The 16,967-nt window shown below is 36.0% G+C and overlaps 1 protein-coding gene across 2 annotated transcripts in view; it reads left to right on the forward strand.

The window, feature by feature from the left end:
• LOC123532700 (transformation/transcription domain-associated protein-like) overlaps window positions 1-16,967 on the forward strand; it is a 73,124-nt gene that overhangs the window by 15,273 nt on the left and 40,884 nt on the right. For both annotated transcript variants that reach the window (XM_053517296.1, XM_053517297.1), the window contains exons 13-36: window positions 441-532; window positions 1,007-1,211; window positions 1,974-2,112; window positions 3,859-4,009; window positions 4,288-4,345; window positions 4,505-4,694; window positions 5,113-5,207; window positions 5,621-5,786; window positions 6,041-6,207; window positions 6,522-6,722; window positions 7,243-7,484; window positions 7,807-7,907; window positions 8,312-8,583; window positions 9,033-9,118; window positions 9,589-9,886; window positions 10,497-10,646; window positions 11,231-11,317; window positions 11,668-11,764; window positions 12,008-12,129; window positions 12,742-12,912; window positions 13,146-13,217; window positions 15,129-15,248; window positions 15,696-15,815; window positions 16,620-16,712. In XM_053517296.1, coding sequence (XP_053373271.1) covers window positions 441-532; window positions 1,007-1,211; window positions 1,974-2,112; window positions 3,859-4,009; window positions 4,288-4,345; window positions 4,505-4,694; window positions 5,113-5,207; window positions 5,621-5,786; window positions 6,041-6,207; window positions 6,522-6,722; window positions 7,243-7,484; window positions 7,807-7,907; window positions 8,312-8,583; window positions 9,033-9,118; window positions 9,589-9,886; window positions 10,497-10,646; window positions 11,231-11,317; window positions 11,668-11,764; window positions 12,008-12,129; window positions 12,742-12,912; window positions 13,146-13,217; window positions 15,129-15,248; window positions 15,696-15,815; window positions 16,620-16,712 — 3,495 coding nt within the window. The remainder of the gene's footprint in view (window positions 1-440; window positions 533-1,006; window positions 1,212-1,973; window positions 2,113-3,858; window positions 4,010-4,287; window positions 4,346-4,504; window positions 4,695-5,112; window positions 5,208-5,620; window positions 5,787-6,040; window positions 6,208-6,521; window positions 6,723-7,242; window positions 7,485-7,806; window positions 7,908-8,311; window positions 8,584-9,032; window positions 9,119-9,588; window positions 9,887-10,496; window positions 10,647-11,230; window positions 11,318-11,667; window positions 11,765-12,007; window positions 12,130-12,741; window positions 12,913-13,145; window positions 13,218-15,128; window positions 15,249-15,695; window positions 15,816-16,619; window positions 16,713-16,967) is intronic.

Here is a 16,967-nt window from a genome sequence, read left to right on the forward strand (position 1 = left end):
GCTCTTAAGAATCACAAAAGAGGAGGTGAAACATACCTTTTATTTAATTTCTAAGCCCCCCCCCCCCCTGCCCAACCCCCGACTTATTATGGGTACCAGCTTAAAATCTTTTGTCTTTCACTGCTTAGTTTTCAGAATGCAGTTTTGGGATGTAAGATTCTTCCAAGAGGGGAGGATATCCAGCGGGCTTGTGGAATGCATGTGGTTCTACCTAGGTGCCACACTTGTCTGAAATAATATCTAAAAGGGGATCTTGGTTTTCCTTCACGTTTAAAGCTTGAAAGTGGCATAGAATACTACGTAAAAGCAAAAAAGACTATTTGTATTACCTGCCCTAAAGTTATTCTATGTTTTATGTTTCTTTGTTATTTCTTGTTTGTTTTTTCCCCCATATATCCACTGATGTGAAATATATTGCAGCTCTCGCATGTATATTTCAGGGACGAGAATTACTGATGAGAATGCTGGAAGTGTTTGTCCTCAAGTTTAAGACAATAGCAAAAATACAGCTTCCTCAGATACTCTCCAAATGGTATGTACAATTTCGATATTCTGTTTTCTTTAAATTTATTGTTTGTTTTACTGCCGTATGTTTGCATTGAAATAAAAAGTTTACAGGTTGTCTTTCTTCAGAGAGATGGGACTGAAGTTGTTTATAGTATAAGCTACTACCAGTTAAGGCCATTCTCGGTTTTCTGGCTAATAGGAAAAAAATATTTGTAGACTTAATATAGTGGTCAAGTTTTTTTCATACTTATTTCAGATTGAAAAATACATCAATAGTTATCTTTGTTGATACTTAGTTACTCGGATGCATTTTAACCAGTGACTACTGAATTTTAGATTTAGATAAACTTTAGACATACTAGAAGCCCTAATAAGTTTCTAGGACTGAACGTACAGCAAACATACAATGGAATTTGACCACTCCCAGTTTGAGCCATCATGTCTGACTGTATATATTTCTGTTTATAATAAAGTATAAAAGAATATTTTTTTATTGCAGTCAGAAGCAACCAAACCAGACATCCACAGACCCAAGTAAACCTGGAGAAGTGAAGACCCCACCAGCAACCACACCCACTGTGTCCAACCCACCTACAACCCCAGGGGTTGTACCCGAGACCCCCACAACCTCCGACGTAAAACCACCCTTGGGAAGTGTCTCTACAGATATAAAAGATACAAATTCTTCAAAAGACAATGACAAGGTATTGTTTCATTGAAATTAAGGCATTTGACCATAATGGTCATAATTTAGGCCTTAGAAAATTAATTGTTAGACCCTTCTCTCTCTCTCTAAAATCACCCATCCCAAAATAATTTAAGGGTCAGAAACATTTCCTTTATAACCAATTTCTGGTATCCAGAGTTCATATCTGAATGCAGGTATAATTTTACAAGTCATCTAAAACTATTCTTGACAAAATTTGATAATGCAAAGACAGGTTTACAACATCCAACTGAATCAGATGTAAATGAGCCACGCCATGAGAAAACCAACATAGTGGCTTTGCGACCAGCATGGATCCAGACCAGCCTAGGCATCCACGCAGTCTGGTCAGGATCCATGTTGTTCGCTGTGAAAGCCTATTGCAATTAGAGAAACTGTCAGCGAACAGCATGGATCCTGACCAGACTGCGCGGATGCGCAGGCTGGTCTGGATCCATGCTGGTCGCAAAGCCACTATGTTGGTTTTCTCGTTGCGCGGCTCAAATATTTAGGCTCGAATCATGGATGCATATTATACATGAATGCAATTGATACACAAATTTTTACACTACTTGACCAAAGTCACAAAAGAAATTTGCTGTACATTTATTTTTGTTCCCAAACAAAGCTTTATTGAACTGTACAATGAAAATATAAGAAAGTTATGACACTTTATTTTTGCTGCAAAGCTTGTTTGAAAATGTTTGATTTAAGCCACATTTCAAGATAATATTTTGTATAATTATGTACTTTGTTTCAGCCTCAGAACAGATTTGGTGTAACTCCGAGCCAGTACAACACATACTCTGTGGCTGACTGTAGAGGTCTAGTGAAGACTCTTGTCTGCGGGGTGAAGACAATCACATGGGGTATTGTGTCATGCAAAGCTACTGGTACAGGTATTTAGAAATTTAACTTTAGTGTATTTCATATGACAGTTTTTATGCCCCCGAAGGGAGGCATAAAGTTTTTGAACTGTCTGTCCGTCTGTCCGCAATTTTCGTGTCCGGTCCATATCTTTGTCATCCATGGATGGATTTTCAAATAACTTGGCATGAATGTGTACCACAGTAAGACGACGTGTTGCGCGCAAGACCCAGGTCCGTAGCTCAAAGGTCAAGGTCACACTTAGACGTTAAAGGTCATTTTTCATGATAGTGCATTGATGGGCGTGTCCGGTCCATATCTTTGTCATCCATGGATGGATTTTCAAGTAACTATGCATAAATGTGTGGCCTAGTAAGACGACGTGTTGCGTGCAAGACCCAGGTCTGTAGCTCAAAGGTCAAGGTCACACTTAGACGTTAAAGGTCATATTTCATGATAGTGCATTGATGGGCGTGTCCGGTCCATATCTTTGTCATTCATGCATGGATTTTAAAATTATTGGGCATGAATGTGTACCACAGTAAGACGACGTGTCGCGTGCAAGACCCACGTCTGTAGCTCAAAAGTCAAGGTCACACTTAGACATTGAATGTCATATTTCATGATAGTGCAATGATGGGCATGTCCGGTCCATATCTTTGTCATGCATGCATGGATTTTAAAATAACTACGCATGAATGTGTGGCACAGTAAGACGACATGTCGCGCTCAAGACCCAGGTCCGTAGGTCAAAGGTCCTAAACTCTAACGTCGGCCATAACTATTCATTCAAAGTGCCATCGGGGGTATGTGTCATCCTATGGAGACAGCTCTTGTTAGAATCTTTTATTGAACTCAACTCAACATATTACTGTCAAACAAAGGCAGCAAAATAAAGTTGAGGAAATGTCTTTGTGTTTAATAGAAATTTACCATTACATTGAATTCTTGGCTGTACATTGGAAATACAAAGATGTCAAAAAGGTCCAACTTAGATAGTTTGATAAAAAGCATATTTCTTGTGTATGACGCGACCAACAGAGTCGATAAGTTAGTTGGCCCATAAGTGCATTTGACAATTTCTGTTTTAATATGAATTCTTTGGTTGAGATTTTGACATTCTACTGCTGGTTTGAAAGTCATGCGGCAAGCAATATGTACAGAACCTTCTGAATAAGAATGAGAAATGGTACACAGAATATGTGATCCAGAAATTGATGATTGTCATGGGTCCATTACGTTATTGTAGCAGGCTCATGATCAATTGACTCTCGCCATTTGAACCTTGCTTAGGAGGGATGGCATACTAGAATAGGGTGGCTTTTCAGGTGGCTTAAGAACGTGACAGCAAATTTTGAGTCTTAATCCTATAAATACACAGTTTATATGAGCAAAAACTCCCATAATTGAAACATAAACAGGGTTTTCACCTGTTTCAAATGACTGTATTGAAATTACATGTTTTGCTAATGAGACAGTGACAGAAACAAGCAGGAAATCTTGCAGATTTGGTTAATTAGAAAAGCACACGTGTTAAACTGCTGTTCTTGGGTATTAATTAACACCATAAATATGCCACAATAGAAAGCTAGGCAAAGTGTCATCTTTAAAGACTCATTTAAAGGGAAGATACAGCAACTTGAATTTTAAGAGATTTAAATTTTTAAGTCTAAATTTTAGACCATGGATTTTGAAGAATACAAGCCCAGTAATCACTTACTACCAGTTTACCAAGATAAACACAGAAGCAAACACTGTTTAACTTTGTATATTTACAGACGTGACAGATACGAGTTTAGTTCAGAACAAGCAGTTCCTGCCCAAGGAGACACTAGTCTATGTTAGACTGGTGAGATATGCGTTACAGGCCCTAGATATCTATACCATTAATGTGTCGCCTAGTGGACAGGCAGTGGTTCGACCAGCTGTGTAAGTCTTGTCTTCATTTTGCTGACATTGTTTGATTTTGATTGGTGCAAGCAATATGATATATGCTTAATTAAGAATATTAAAAAGATGACATGAAATTTTCTTGATATTACATGTCTTTTCAATGATTATTAATTTCAAATCATAGCCATTTTGAAGTTTTGATTCAGTGAAAACCTTAATTGATATTTTTCACTGTGAAGTTTACCAGATATATTTCGTCCTAGTATTTGAACAATTCATCGAAAATATGTTATATATACACCCATCTTTTATAGTGTGCAGACAGTGAGAACCAAAGAGGAGAAAGAGGTCCTGGAACATTTTGCTGGTGTTGTAAGTTCATCATTATTTAATTTCCTTGAAAAATTAAGAAATTTACCTCTTCCTTAATATTTTTGGATTTTGTCATTAGGTGTTTTAGATTGATTATTAAGTTATTCTCTAGTTGCTTAACTAATATGTCAATCAAGCACAGACTGATATTATTTTCAGTTCACCATGATGAGCCCATTCACCTTTAAAGAGATATTTGCGACCACGATTGAGTTTATGGTAGATCGTATACACAACAACTATGCTCTACAGATTGTGGCCAACACATTTCTAGCCAATCCATCTACTTCAGCCACATTTGCCACCATATTGGTAGAGTACCTGTTAGCCAGACTGGAGGAAATGGGAAGTATGTACTACCAGATCTTTAATATCATACATTACTGTAAGAGGCAGAATTTAGATATAAAATTATCTTTAGATTTCTGGAAAATTGCCTTCCCAGTGTGTCAGATTTTTAGTCTGAATTATAAAGTTTTTAATTGTCAAAACCAGAACTCTTGATTAATGATCATGATGATATAAAGCTGTTCATCAATTAATTGTTGAAGATGCCATGAAGTACACAATGTAATGCTTTTTAAAAAGGTTATCTTGGGTTTTCTTCCTTCATGTTTGGAAAATGCATTATGATCTTAGCTGTCAGCATGATAGCCTACCGAAAAATATTTTTGCATAATTTTCCTTGCTTGTTAAGTGAAATGTTTCAAAAATTGAGTTTTCAAAAAGTGAAAAGAGGTAAAAATCATGATTATCTCTTACTGTAGGTAACATGGAGAGAAGCAACTTATATCTGAAGTTATTCAAGTTGGTATTTGGCTCGGTCTCTTTGTTTGCAAATGAGAATGAACAAATGTTAAAGGTACGTAACAACTGATGAAAGCTGATACTGTTTCGATGAATGATTAGAATAAGGCAAAGAAAACTGACATTGCATATTAGAGAGAACCTTACATATCATGAATTATAGACTTAAGAATTTTTTGTTGCCTTTTAACTGAATCAAATGTATTGCTCTTAAAATGTATTTGATAATAACTTGTTATCTGCGATCGTAAAAAGTAATAAAGGTAAATGATCAAGTGTTTCTTTATATTGATCATAGAAATTCGAAAAAGACCTAAATAATATGCTCACTGGTGTATCTATGACAAGGCTTACAGAAACTCCGTGGCTTGTCTATCTGTATATGCTTGCCACTATAAAGTTGTTTGAATAAATATATATGAAATTTTTGTAAATACATGTAATATATGAATCTTACATCCGTTCCAGCCACACTTGCATACTATAGTGAATCGTTCCATGGAGTTGGCAATGAGTGCCAAGGAGCCGTATAACTACTTCCTCCTGCTCCGAGCTTTGTTCCGATCTATAGGAGGTGGCAGCCATGATCTGTTGTATCAGGAGTTCCTTCCCCTGCTACCTAATCTTCTACAAGGTATGTACAGGAGTTCTTTCCCCTGCTACCTAATGTACAAGACCAAGGTTTCCGATATGTTGACTGATTTCCATGGAAATAAAATTTTCTGTTAGGTCAATTATGAAGCCAGAACTTTCAATAAGGTGAGATGTGTAAAAATCAGTTTTTGTGTAAAAATGACAAAAAGGTGACATGTGACAATAAAAATTACCATCTGGCAGGATATTTTATATTTTGATACTTGTTTCAGTAACTTTAAAATACTGTTTCAGGTTTGAACAGTTTACAAAGTGGATTACATCGGCAGCACATGAAGGATCTGTTTGTAGAACTATGTCTTACTGTTCCCGTCAGGTTGAGCTCCTTATTGCCATACCTACCCATGTTGATGGACCCCCTGGTGTCAGCCCTGAATGGGTCTCAAACTTTAGTCAGTCAGGTTAGTGATTGCAGTTTTAAAATTTTTGTGTGCACAAAAAAAGTAGTCTCCCTTGAATACTAATGATTTCACAACTTTTTCTGTCCGGAGTCTACAATAGTATTGTGGGTACATTTTTTTTTGTATTTTGTAGAAGAACATCAAGCAGATTTGCAAGCAGCCAAGAGTTTGATCACCTTGAATTATTTTAAGGCGAAAGTGCAGTCAGTTAAAAGTTAAATAATGGTCATAAACTACTGAACAGAGGAAAGCGTTTGAATTTGAATTCGCATAAGTTACTATATCCCTATAAATGTTACTTTGTATTTTATCAGGGTTTGCGAACACTAGAGCTGTGTGTAGACAATCTGCAGCCAGATTTCTTATATGACCACATTCAGCCGGTTCGTGCAGAGCTAATGCAAGCCTTGTGGAGAACACTACGAAACCCTGTGGACAATATAGCTCATGTAGCATTCAGGGTGCTGGGAAAGTTTGGGGGTGGTAACAGAAAGATGCTTAGAGAACCACAAACAGTAAGTACTTGTACAATATTTTATTCTCCTTCCAGCCACTTGTTAGATTACGGTAAAGCATATACATGTATTTTATCACGTGTTAAGAAATTCCTTACAACATAGCAAAACCTGGTTTTGTATAGTTGCTGTAGTAAAATACCGGAGAGACAGAAATGTTTGACTGCAGCTGGTATTCAGATTAGCATTCCTCAGCTGCAGTAAATGAGTCTGATGCTCTGCTTTACCACAGCTCATATCGTGGCATTAGTAATGAAGACTACATTTTGGCTTTATTCAGTGAGCACCGATAGTAAACGAACAAAGGATTGTTTCTCTTTGTGTCTTTCTGAACTAAATTTGATAGTATTTTAAGTTTGTAAGTTAACCCTGCTACTGATTACATTTGAAAAAAGACACAAAGAAATACAGTTTTATGCTTTTAAGTTTAAAGCGTCCTTTCAGGTTTTACATTTTTCAATTTTGACTGGCTTATTTTTTTGGTTTGGGTAGTTACAATTGAAATATATCTATTTTTCAGTTACAATTCAATGACAAGGAGACAGTGGGGCCATGTATTTCAATCTACTTTCAAGATTGTAAGACTCCTATCTCCCTGCCTGTGGAGAAGGCTATTGATGCTGCTTTGACGGCCCTCAAGTGTAGCAGTACGGACACATACTACAGACGTCAGGCCTGGGAACTCATCAAATGTTTTCTCGTCTCTGTGATGAATCTAGAAGATGATAAACCAACCCTAGATAATCTGTTTAATCATCCTAGGTAAGGGATATTAAACAGTTTTATCAGGTATTGACATGTGACATTGGAGGTAAATTCTTCTTTATGGTAAAGGGGGATAATAATGTTCATTTTTGTTGCATAAGGGAGATAACCAGTTGTCAGTCTGCATAGCTGGAAATGATTTGAAAAGATAACATATCTTAAAAAGTATATAATCTGCCCAGTCAAGAGATAACTTGCCTGGGTGGGAAAAAGTACATGTATAATGTGTTTGAGAAAAAAGGGCCTGTTATATAAGTGTTTTAGAGCAGAATATAAATTGTGGTTTATGTAAAAGAAGCTTGTTTTCATTTATATTCAGCTTTGCAGAAAAAGAAATTCCTGCCCAAAACAATCAGTTATATAAGAATCCTGATGCCCACTCCAGGAAGGTCCATGAACAAGCTCTTACAGGAATGTTTGGTGAGTGAAAAACTAAAAATTGTTCACTTTTTCAGCTAGTGTGCTGTGTATACTTCATAAGATATTACATTATGATTCAGTACTTACCAGGATTTCACTTAAAGGGTTGATGGGCTTTCAGTTGGATATGCTTTCTACCACTTTGTTTTCGTGAGATTGAATGCTCAAATACAAGCTTTATCAAAGCAGTCAAAATAGTTTAAAACAGATGTGAGACCAGATTCAAAATGCAGCTTTGTCATTGGTTAATTTCTGGATTGAGCTTCAAATCAACCAGTCAGCTGCTAGAGTATAGACTGGTTTCCAAACACTGTTCTATAACTTCTTTTCCAGTTTAAATTATATTTCATAAAGTATAAAAATTGCCTATAATTCTTCTAAAAAATTTCCAACAATTTATTCAGTTGCTGCAGCTATCAAGGAGTTGCGTCAGTCAGCTCTGAGATTCATGGGTTGTATGGTAAGGCACTATACAATGATAGCAATATCCCAGCAGTGCGGGCCATTCCCAGTGGGTGAGAGACAGAATAAGCTACAGGGTATGGACACGCAGATACTGATAGATGCTCTGGCAGTCATCATGGGGCACGAGGAAAAGGAGCTGTGTAAACCTGGAAACCTTGCACTTGTTCTTATCCTTGATACTGCAACGACAATATTGGGTTCAAAAGAAAAGGTAAAATTATGCTTACCTAGAACAGGGATAAAGGTAAAAGTAAAGGTTTCATGTTTATTCTGGGTAGTCGATGAAAATCCACACCTGGAATGGATGAAACAACTTATTTTTAGCCAAACCCATGGCCTGTGTCATATTTACCTGCACTGCATCTAGCCTAGACTGATACTGCCGGAAACAGTACCAATCTAAATAAATCACCCAGCACTGAACACTAGTCAGGATATCAGCTGCAACTTGGAAATGAAATCTGAATCACTGGTGCTGTACGCTGCAAATCACTTCACCACTGACTCCCTAATGGATTAAAATTAGCATTTGACAGATACCTACCACCATTGATTTAAAATTATACAGTAGGCTTTTACTGTGTTACAGTATGATGTTGATGATTGTATTACTGGATGACAAAAACAAATGATATTAATGTTTACACACATTGTTTTCAGGCCTGTCAACTGCCATTGTTTGAATACCTGGTAGAGAAGATGTGTTCACTGTGTTATGATAGAGCATGGTATGCCAAGTTTGGAGGGTAAGTCCATTACTTTTACATTAGAAGCGAAGCAAGTGGTTAGATGGGGTCACTGGCACTAAACTTTTTGAGCCACACACAGTGCCAAAGTAACCTTGGAAGAATTTTATTTCAGAAAATAGCCTTATTTTAAGAACCTCAAGCAAAAAATAGCAAATGTCAATTAATGAAAATGTAGTAAATGCCTTGTTTGGCAAATGACAGTGACTTTGTTTTTGGCAAAACTTGTTTGTGAGCGTATGTCATTATTATTATAGTGTATCTCAGGAAATATGGATGTGACAGAAAAATTCATATTCTTTGAAAATCAGTGATTAACCTGTGTTGAAAATTAATAAGTTGCTTAAAAGGATATTTTCTTTGTTTAAAATTTTTAGGCTGGAATTTATTTAAATTTAGAATAAAGAATTTTGGAATACTAGATTTTTTGTCCATCATTTTGTATGACTGGAATATTTATTTTCTTACAGTTGCCTTGCTATTAAATCGATGAATGAGCGTATGGCCCTACGTTGGGTGCTGGAACATCAGTTCCATTTCCTGAAAGCTTTGTTCTTTGTCATGATGGACCTGACTGGGGAGGTATCCAGCGGGGCAGTGGACCTGGCCAAATCAAACCTAGACTCGATGCTCACAATGTGTGCTAGAAAGCTAGAAGGAGAGAATGCGAGTGAAGAAATGTTATATGTTCAGAAAAAATCCTTCCATGATGTGACTTATGAACTTGTGCGACAGGTGACATCACCAAATACGACTGTCAGAGAAACTGTAAGTGATACTGTACTGTGGTCTGTGTTAGCAAAGTTTCCACAAGTAACATAATGTTTACCTAAAATATTGGGATATGGCATTAAAGGTTTTTAGGTTAAAAAAATTGCATGTTGTTCTGGAAAAAAGTCAGCAAGTTTGATTTTGACTGTTATACTTTATTTGCATTTGTACCTTGACTGTTCAAAGAATAGATAAAGCTATTGCATTCGCCCATTCATGGATTGTAAGCTTGTACGTCAGTACCCACTTCGAAATTGGATAGAAACTTCACACACTTGTTCACTGTGATGATCTATTATGATTGTATAAGTTCAGTAACTCTGTTTTGCATATTTATAAAATCATGTCCCCTTTTCCACTTTTGCATCAATTAATTTGACTTTCTTTAGTGACAGAGCTTTTGAAAAGTAGTGTTGCTGTCAGCCTTTCTGAAGAGGTTGACAGTACTGTTTAGTACTCTGGTTGTTTCATGTTTAATCAGATGTTTGACTTTCAACTCAACCCACTTCCCCATTAACAGTGTCATCTTCATTTAAATATGCTAATGCTTTACCAAAGCTAAAACATGCTTCATTGCAAGTCTGAAAGTGTTTGCCTACCTTTTCAGGCAATGAAGTCATTGGAGACGCTTGCCCAGGTGACCGGCCAGTCTGTCACGGCGATTATGGAACCACATAAAGAGGTTCTGCAGGACATGATTCCTCCAAAGAAACATCTGTTGAGACACCAACCAGCTAATGCCCAGATTGGGCTCATGGTACATGAAATTCTTATATAGAACTATAGTTCTCTTTAAAGTTTTGTATAGTATCCTTTTGATAGTTCTAATTCAATACATTTGCATTTATGACATGTATATCATACATGCTAGATGAAAATTTTACTTATCTCAGATGATGAAATATTTTTTATTGACATAAGGGGGAAAATTTGTCCAACACTTGCAGTATTTTTTATGAGTAGACCACGTAGCTTTACTTTGTGATTTCATGGTTAGCAGCCTTATTTTGTGGTACTTGAGTTTCATAAAATGTAAGTTTTTGTATTAAGGACTTCAGGCAGATTAACATTCACAAATATTTTGATTTTGTGAGTGCAATTATTTGTAAATTTTAGCAAAAAAAAAAAATCAGCATGAATTTTACCAAAATTGCAGTAGAAGACTATGAGACTACCATTTGATTGGTTTTATATTCAGTTCACGGCAAGACAAATAATCTCTTAAGTTGTAATATTCAGTCAAAGTTTGCTACTGATACTCTGTATCTATGTTTGCAAGGCAGTTTGAATCCAAAGGAGTAAAAGTGTGAAAAGGTTGTGACATACTCTGTATTTCTTCAGGATGGTAATACATTCTGCACAAGTTTGAATCCCAGACTGTTCACAATAGATCTTAGTATTACAGAGCACAATGTATACTTCTCAGAGGTGAGTTATTTTTATTTAACCAGTTAATTCTTTTTTGGAAAATTTTAGGTTTATTTCCAAGATAGTAACTATGTTCTTCTTGTGTCAGTTTCTTGAATTTTACTTCCAACTGGAAAACTGACTGTAGATTGCAAAGAAAATTGGAGATTTATTGGTATCTCTTTAAGGATCAAGAACATTTAGGCCACTTTGATTGATTGAAATCTTCTTATGTTTAAATTTTTGTGTAAGTCGGGTGGAAGGAGGTGGGTGAAATCAGTTTTACAAAGTTCTGTTCTATTAAAAGTAATTGTTTCTTTTGTGAAATAAAATTGTTACTAATTAATATTTCTTTCTTTCTAATTGTACAGTTACAAAATTTGTGTGATGCTGAAGACTCAGTGTTACTGAAGTTACCATGTTACAAGTCAGTTACCAACCTGTTACCTCTGAGGAAAAGTGCTCTCAGTAAGTTACCTTATGTTTCTGAATTGACTGTCATTACAGGCCCATTACCTTAACCATTGAATTGTAAATATGAATTTTCAAATTTTCAGATAGAGATCATGTTATACAAGATTTTACTTTAAAATAATGTCAGGAATATTGCTAGTTCAGGTTTTAATACATGGTATACAAACATCATTTTGCTTGTTTTTAGACAGGTTTAACTCAGTTGTTGTGTAAATTTTACGATAATAATTGTTACAGGAGCATTGGCAGCTTGTTCTTATATCTCCACTAAGAGAGAGAAGATATTTCAAGTGTTGTATAAAGCCTTGAACAGTAAAACCAGTGAACTACAGGAGGTTGCTCATGACTGTATGAAAAAGGTGAGCTAATATGTAATACTTCTTACCCTATTGACGCTTAAAATTGTTGTAGTGTATCCAACAGAACTTTATTTCGTGTATAGCTCTTTACATTTTCTTTATTATTCTACAAAGGCATTCCTGGTACTGTCTTGTTCTTTAAATTCCTTCATAATTGTTTCTGGCATATACAATGTATGGTCGAAATTTGTTTGCTCAAACTTGTTAGGAACGTCAAAATCTGTTGGAGTTATCAGTATTCTGAGCGATCAAACAATACACATTATATAGGGATTTTACCTGGACCTAATGATAAGTTCGAGGGAAGTGTGGTGTTAGAATTATCTGAGTTCGAGCGAACAAAGTTCAGCTGAAGTTACAATTTCACTGGTGTAATGAATGAGATGTCAGCTGATGAAGCTGTAGCTTACATAATATTTGAAATCCAACCAGGGCAGCTGTTCCTCAATACACAAGCATTCTTGTATTTTAAGCAACTGTAGAGCAAGTGAAAACTTGGCATTTCTTAATTGAAGCCTCTGAATTTTGGTGAGTATGAACCACAAGCGTTTTTCCTGATGATCATGGTTAGGATGATTATGATGATGATGATGAAAGAATTTTCTCTTTCAGTTTATTGCCAGCGGTCATATAGAGATGGAGATAGTTCATGGTGCTATGCGACCCCTGCTGCTGATGCTTGGAGACTATCGTAACCTTGACCTTAATGTGATCCAGCGTCTGTCCAGTCTGACACAACTCTTCCCCAACACTTTCAATGAGAAGCTGTGTGAACAACTGTTGGTGAGTAGTTTTAAGATTGTGAGTTATCATATCACCTGCCTTTTGTGTGATACTGCAGTGAGGCAGCAGTATAAAGGTGGGCATTGTGCTTACTGCTACAAGTAGACACTGTCCTTTATATGAGTTAAAAATTGTTGAAAAAGATGCTAGACCCTAATATGCACACACATGCAGTACAGTCAATAGCATAATAAGTATAGCATAATATATAGCTTGTTATTTTGTATTTACAGACACATTTGAGGAAGTGGTTAGAGATAGCTCAACAAAGCCAGAAGTCAGGTCAAGTTCGAGCCACTGGACAAGTAATGAAAACTTACTTTTTATTTGTAGAATTTCAGCTGTTCAATGAATTTTGAGAACTTTTTTTCATTTGTATAATTTAACCTACTTGTGGTTTTATGACAGACTTTGAAGTGAGAACCAGTCAGTAATGCGAATAAGTTTTTGAAGAACCAGTCAGTAGTTCTATGATTTAGGATTGAAAACAGTCACATGATTTGAGTAGGAACCAGTCAGTAATCAGGGATGGCTCTGGAAATTTTTTAGCTGTCGCCAACACTTTCGCCATTTGGCAAAAGTTGGAGCCAAGGAGGAGCCACTGGAGCCAACATTGGTGCCAGAGGAAGATGGGAAATGAAAGTTCATTTTACCTGCGTTATAAACTACAAGAACAAAAACAAATACTAAAATTCAACTTCATTTATTTTCAGTTCTATTTTCAAGACTACGAAACAAATACAAAAATAACAAGCACAGATTAAAGACTATTTTGTAAAATGAGTGTTTCTCTTAACCATATCTGAAAGGTACTGGTACATGTCAGCTGTTTTACACAACACTTCACAAAGCACATTTAAAGACACTTGTACATGTAGGCTGTTGTTAAATAAAACTTAACAAAGCTCATACTTAAGTTCTAGTAGACTAGTAGCATACTAACATTTCTAGTACTTAATCATCATTTAACTGAAATTCTCCTTATTGTATGTACACATGTTTTCATTGAATACTTAAGTACAAAAATACATGTTGAGCAGACGGAAAATTAACAAAACAACTATTTCAGCAAAAAATCTCCTATTCACTTGTTACATGTATATCAGTCTGTTTAAAAATAATGTTTATGTTTAACAGAGAAAACAATACAACAAATATGACAGTATTAAACATTGTCAATTTAGTAATTAAAATTCTTGTTTTTGTTTGTTATGGAACATCATCAGGTTTACCAGACTCAAGATTCACAGCATTTATTTCAAAATTCTTCTATTTTTCATCAATGCCCATTTCTTAAAGGCTCTATCATATGGGAAGTCTTTGACTTCAGGTCCCTCAATTGATATTCTAAGTAGTCTATCTAATGACTGCACAGACATTTTACTCCTTAAACACGTTTTTATTAAGTTCTGCCTGCTAAACCCTCTCTCACAATCTACTGTGGAGACAGGTGCTACCAAGAATCTACTTGCACACTCAGCAGTAACAGGATATACCTGTTTCTTTCTAATGGCTAAATTGGCTACATCCTTAGAGGTTCTAATAGATTTGTTTTTCTCTTGTACTAAGGACTGGACAAACTCTACAAATAACTGAATTTCCTCACCACTGTTCTCAAACCCTATCTGGTTCATATACTCTGCTGCTACGTCTACATCCCCTGGTTTAGAGCCTGCTTCTACAAGTGGGTTGAAAATATTACTCATAGCTGTCAAGACAGCACCATCTTCATTGTCAGAGAACCTTGCATTCAGACTACGAATGACACCATTTACAAACTGTTCACAAACACTACCTGCTTCTCTACGCTGTTTCTCACCATCTCTGATTGTGTGACCTTTATATTCAAATGTATACAAACCATCTTCCCCTACCTGTGGAACCTCAGGAACAGAGTCAGTAAATTCCTTAAGTCTCAAGCCTGACTTCTCGGACAGCAATCTCTCAAGAGAACTGATGGTGGACTGCAATTTTGGTGTCACCTGTTGTCGCCACAGACTTTCGCCAACTGACCCAAATTAGAGCCAGATTTTGTAAATTGTCGCATTTGGCGCCATTGGCGACCGACAGCGCAACCATTACTAATACTGATACTTTGATTGTTATAACCAGCCATTTACTGAATTATGATAAAACAATATTAATAAGTAAGATTTCCATTTCAATGTCTATGGTTTGTGGTGATTTCAAACCATTGAATTAATGTTTTACTGCAGGAACTGAAGATTTGTGCTGCCATCATCAACATATTCCACCTGATACCAGCAGCCAGTAAGAAAATGATTGAACCTTTATTGAAGGTTGCTTTGCTTGGAGAAAAGTCACTCTTAATGGAGGTAAGGCAATGCTTGTCAGAGGCAGTTTTTAGTCACAGTACCAAAGTCATCAGAATGACTTTGTAAACAACTACTGTTTGCTTGTTCTTATATCTGAAACTGGTTTTACCATTTCCAAACAAAGTGGTGTAATTATCATAGGAAGTAACATATAACCGTATAGTGACAGGAAGTGGGGGCATCAGTGTCCTATGGATACACCTATAGTTTCTTAAGAGGACATTTAATGTGGTTTAATATATATTCAGTTGCACTTATAGCTAGGGTAGAATTCATTGATAAAACACCATTCTTCATATTAGCCATACATCTTGCATAATTAAATTTAATTGTTTTACTGTCATGTCTGTCTGTGCCAGAAATAATGATAAGACTATACTTTGGAAAATCCCTGACAAGAATATGGGAAACGTATCTGAAGATATGAAAATATTTGTATGTTTTCAGCCTGGAAGTCCTTTCCGGGAGCCATTGAGGAAGTTCCTGGTACGTTACCCAGTTCAGACAGTAGATTACCTGATGAATGATACAAACATCAGAGATATGCAGTACCTCAGATACTTTGTGGTAGGTGTCATTGAGCTATATACAGTGATTTAGATTTACAAAATGTAGTTCAATAGGTACAGTAAAAAAAAACTACAAAACTCCATGACAGAGTCATCAACACATTGACAGTGGGTCACTTGCCACTTGATGCTATGGGTTTTAAACTTCACTTGGGGTGTAGAACTCTTTTATTTGAGGAGAACTATATCCAGCTAGATGGTTTTACTCAGTTGCCTGCTCTTGTTTGAAATGTCTCAAGAGGTACCCGAGGTCTTTCTCCACCATGCAAAGTTGGAAAGTCACCTTATGACCTGTAATTATGTTGGTGAGATGATATACCAATCAAAAATGAAAACATAAAATTATTAATGTTTTATTCTTCTTTAAAACATATTAGCACTATACACATTGAAAATGTTAAATTAATGTCAGACGTTAATATGATCAAATGATAATCAAAATATGTGCGAGTATTGAAGTGGAAAGCATGATAAAAATCCTGCATAGAATGTTTGTTATTAATAGTTGAACATATATTGGTGGATTTACCCAGGTGCCTGCCCGTTTCTGAAGTAATGCTGGGAAGGACTGCTGGGGTCTACATCCACCATAGAAAGCTGGAAAATTGCCATATAACATAACTGTGTTGGTGTGAATTTGAACCTAACAACAGCAATAAAAAAGTTCAGCATGTATATTATAAGGGGAAGTAGCATCATTTTCAGCAATTGTAAAAATGTGCTAGGTAAGGGCAGCTTTTCCTCTGCAGTCTTCATTGAGTATAAGATTAAGCTAAATAAAAAAAATTCAAATGTTTTTCAGTACCTACTGGGCCACAAAGACGGTCAGCCATTCAGAGATGTGATGAAAACACAGGTGCTTAAACTGGTTTCCATGCTTACAGGAAATGCACAGGTATACATTATGGTTTCAATTTCTAGAATTTGTTTTAATATTGGCACAATTAGAAAATGTAAGCACACTTGCCACATCTTATTTTCAGTTACATCCAAGCATAAGATATAATCTTCTTACATTTCTGTACTACACAATTTGTACTTTACCAAAAAAAAATGTCTATATCTGCATTAGTTCATCAAAAGTGTATGTGTCAGTGTTGCAAGTCAGTTTGTAGGGTAGGTAGCTCTTGACTGCCAATGTAAATGATGC

The sequence above is a fragment of the Mercenaria mercenaria genome, chromosome 11 (assembly GCF_021730395.1).
Source record: "Mercenaria mercenaria strain notata chromosome 11, MADL_Memer_1, whole genome shotgun sequence".
NCBI lineage: Eukaryota > Metazoa > Mollusca > Bivalvia > Venerida > Veneridae > Mercenaria > Mercenaria mercenaria.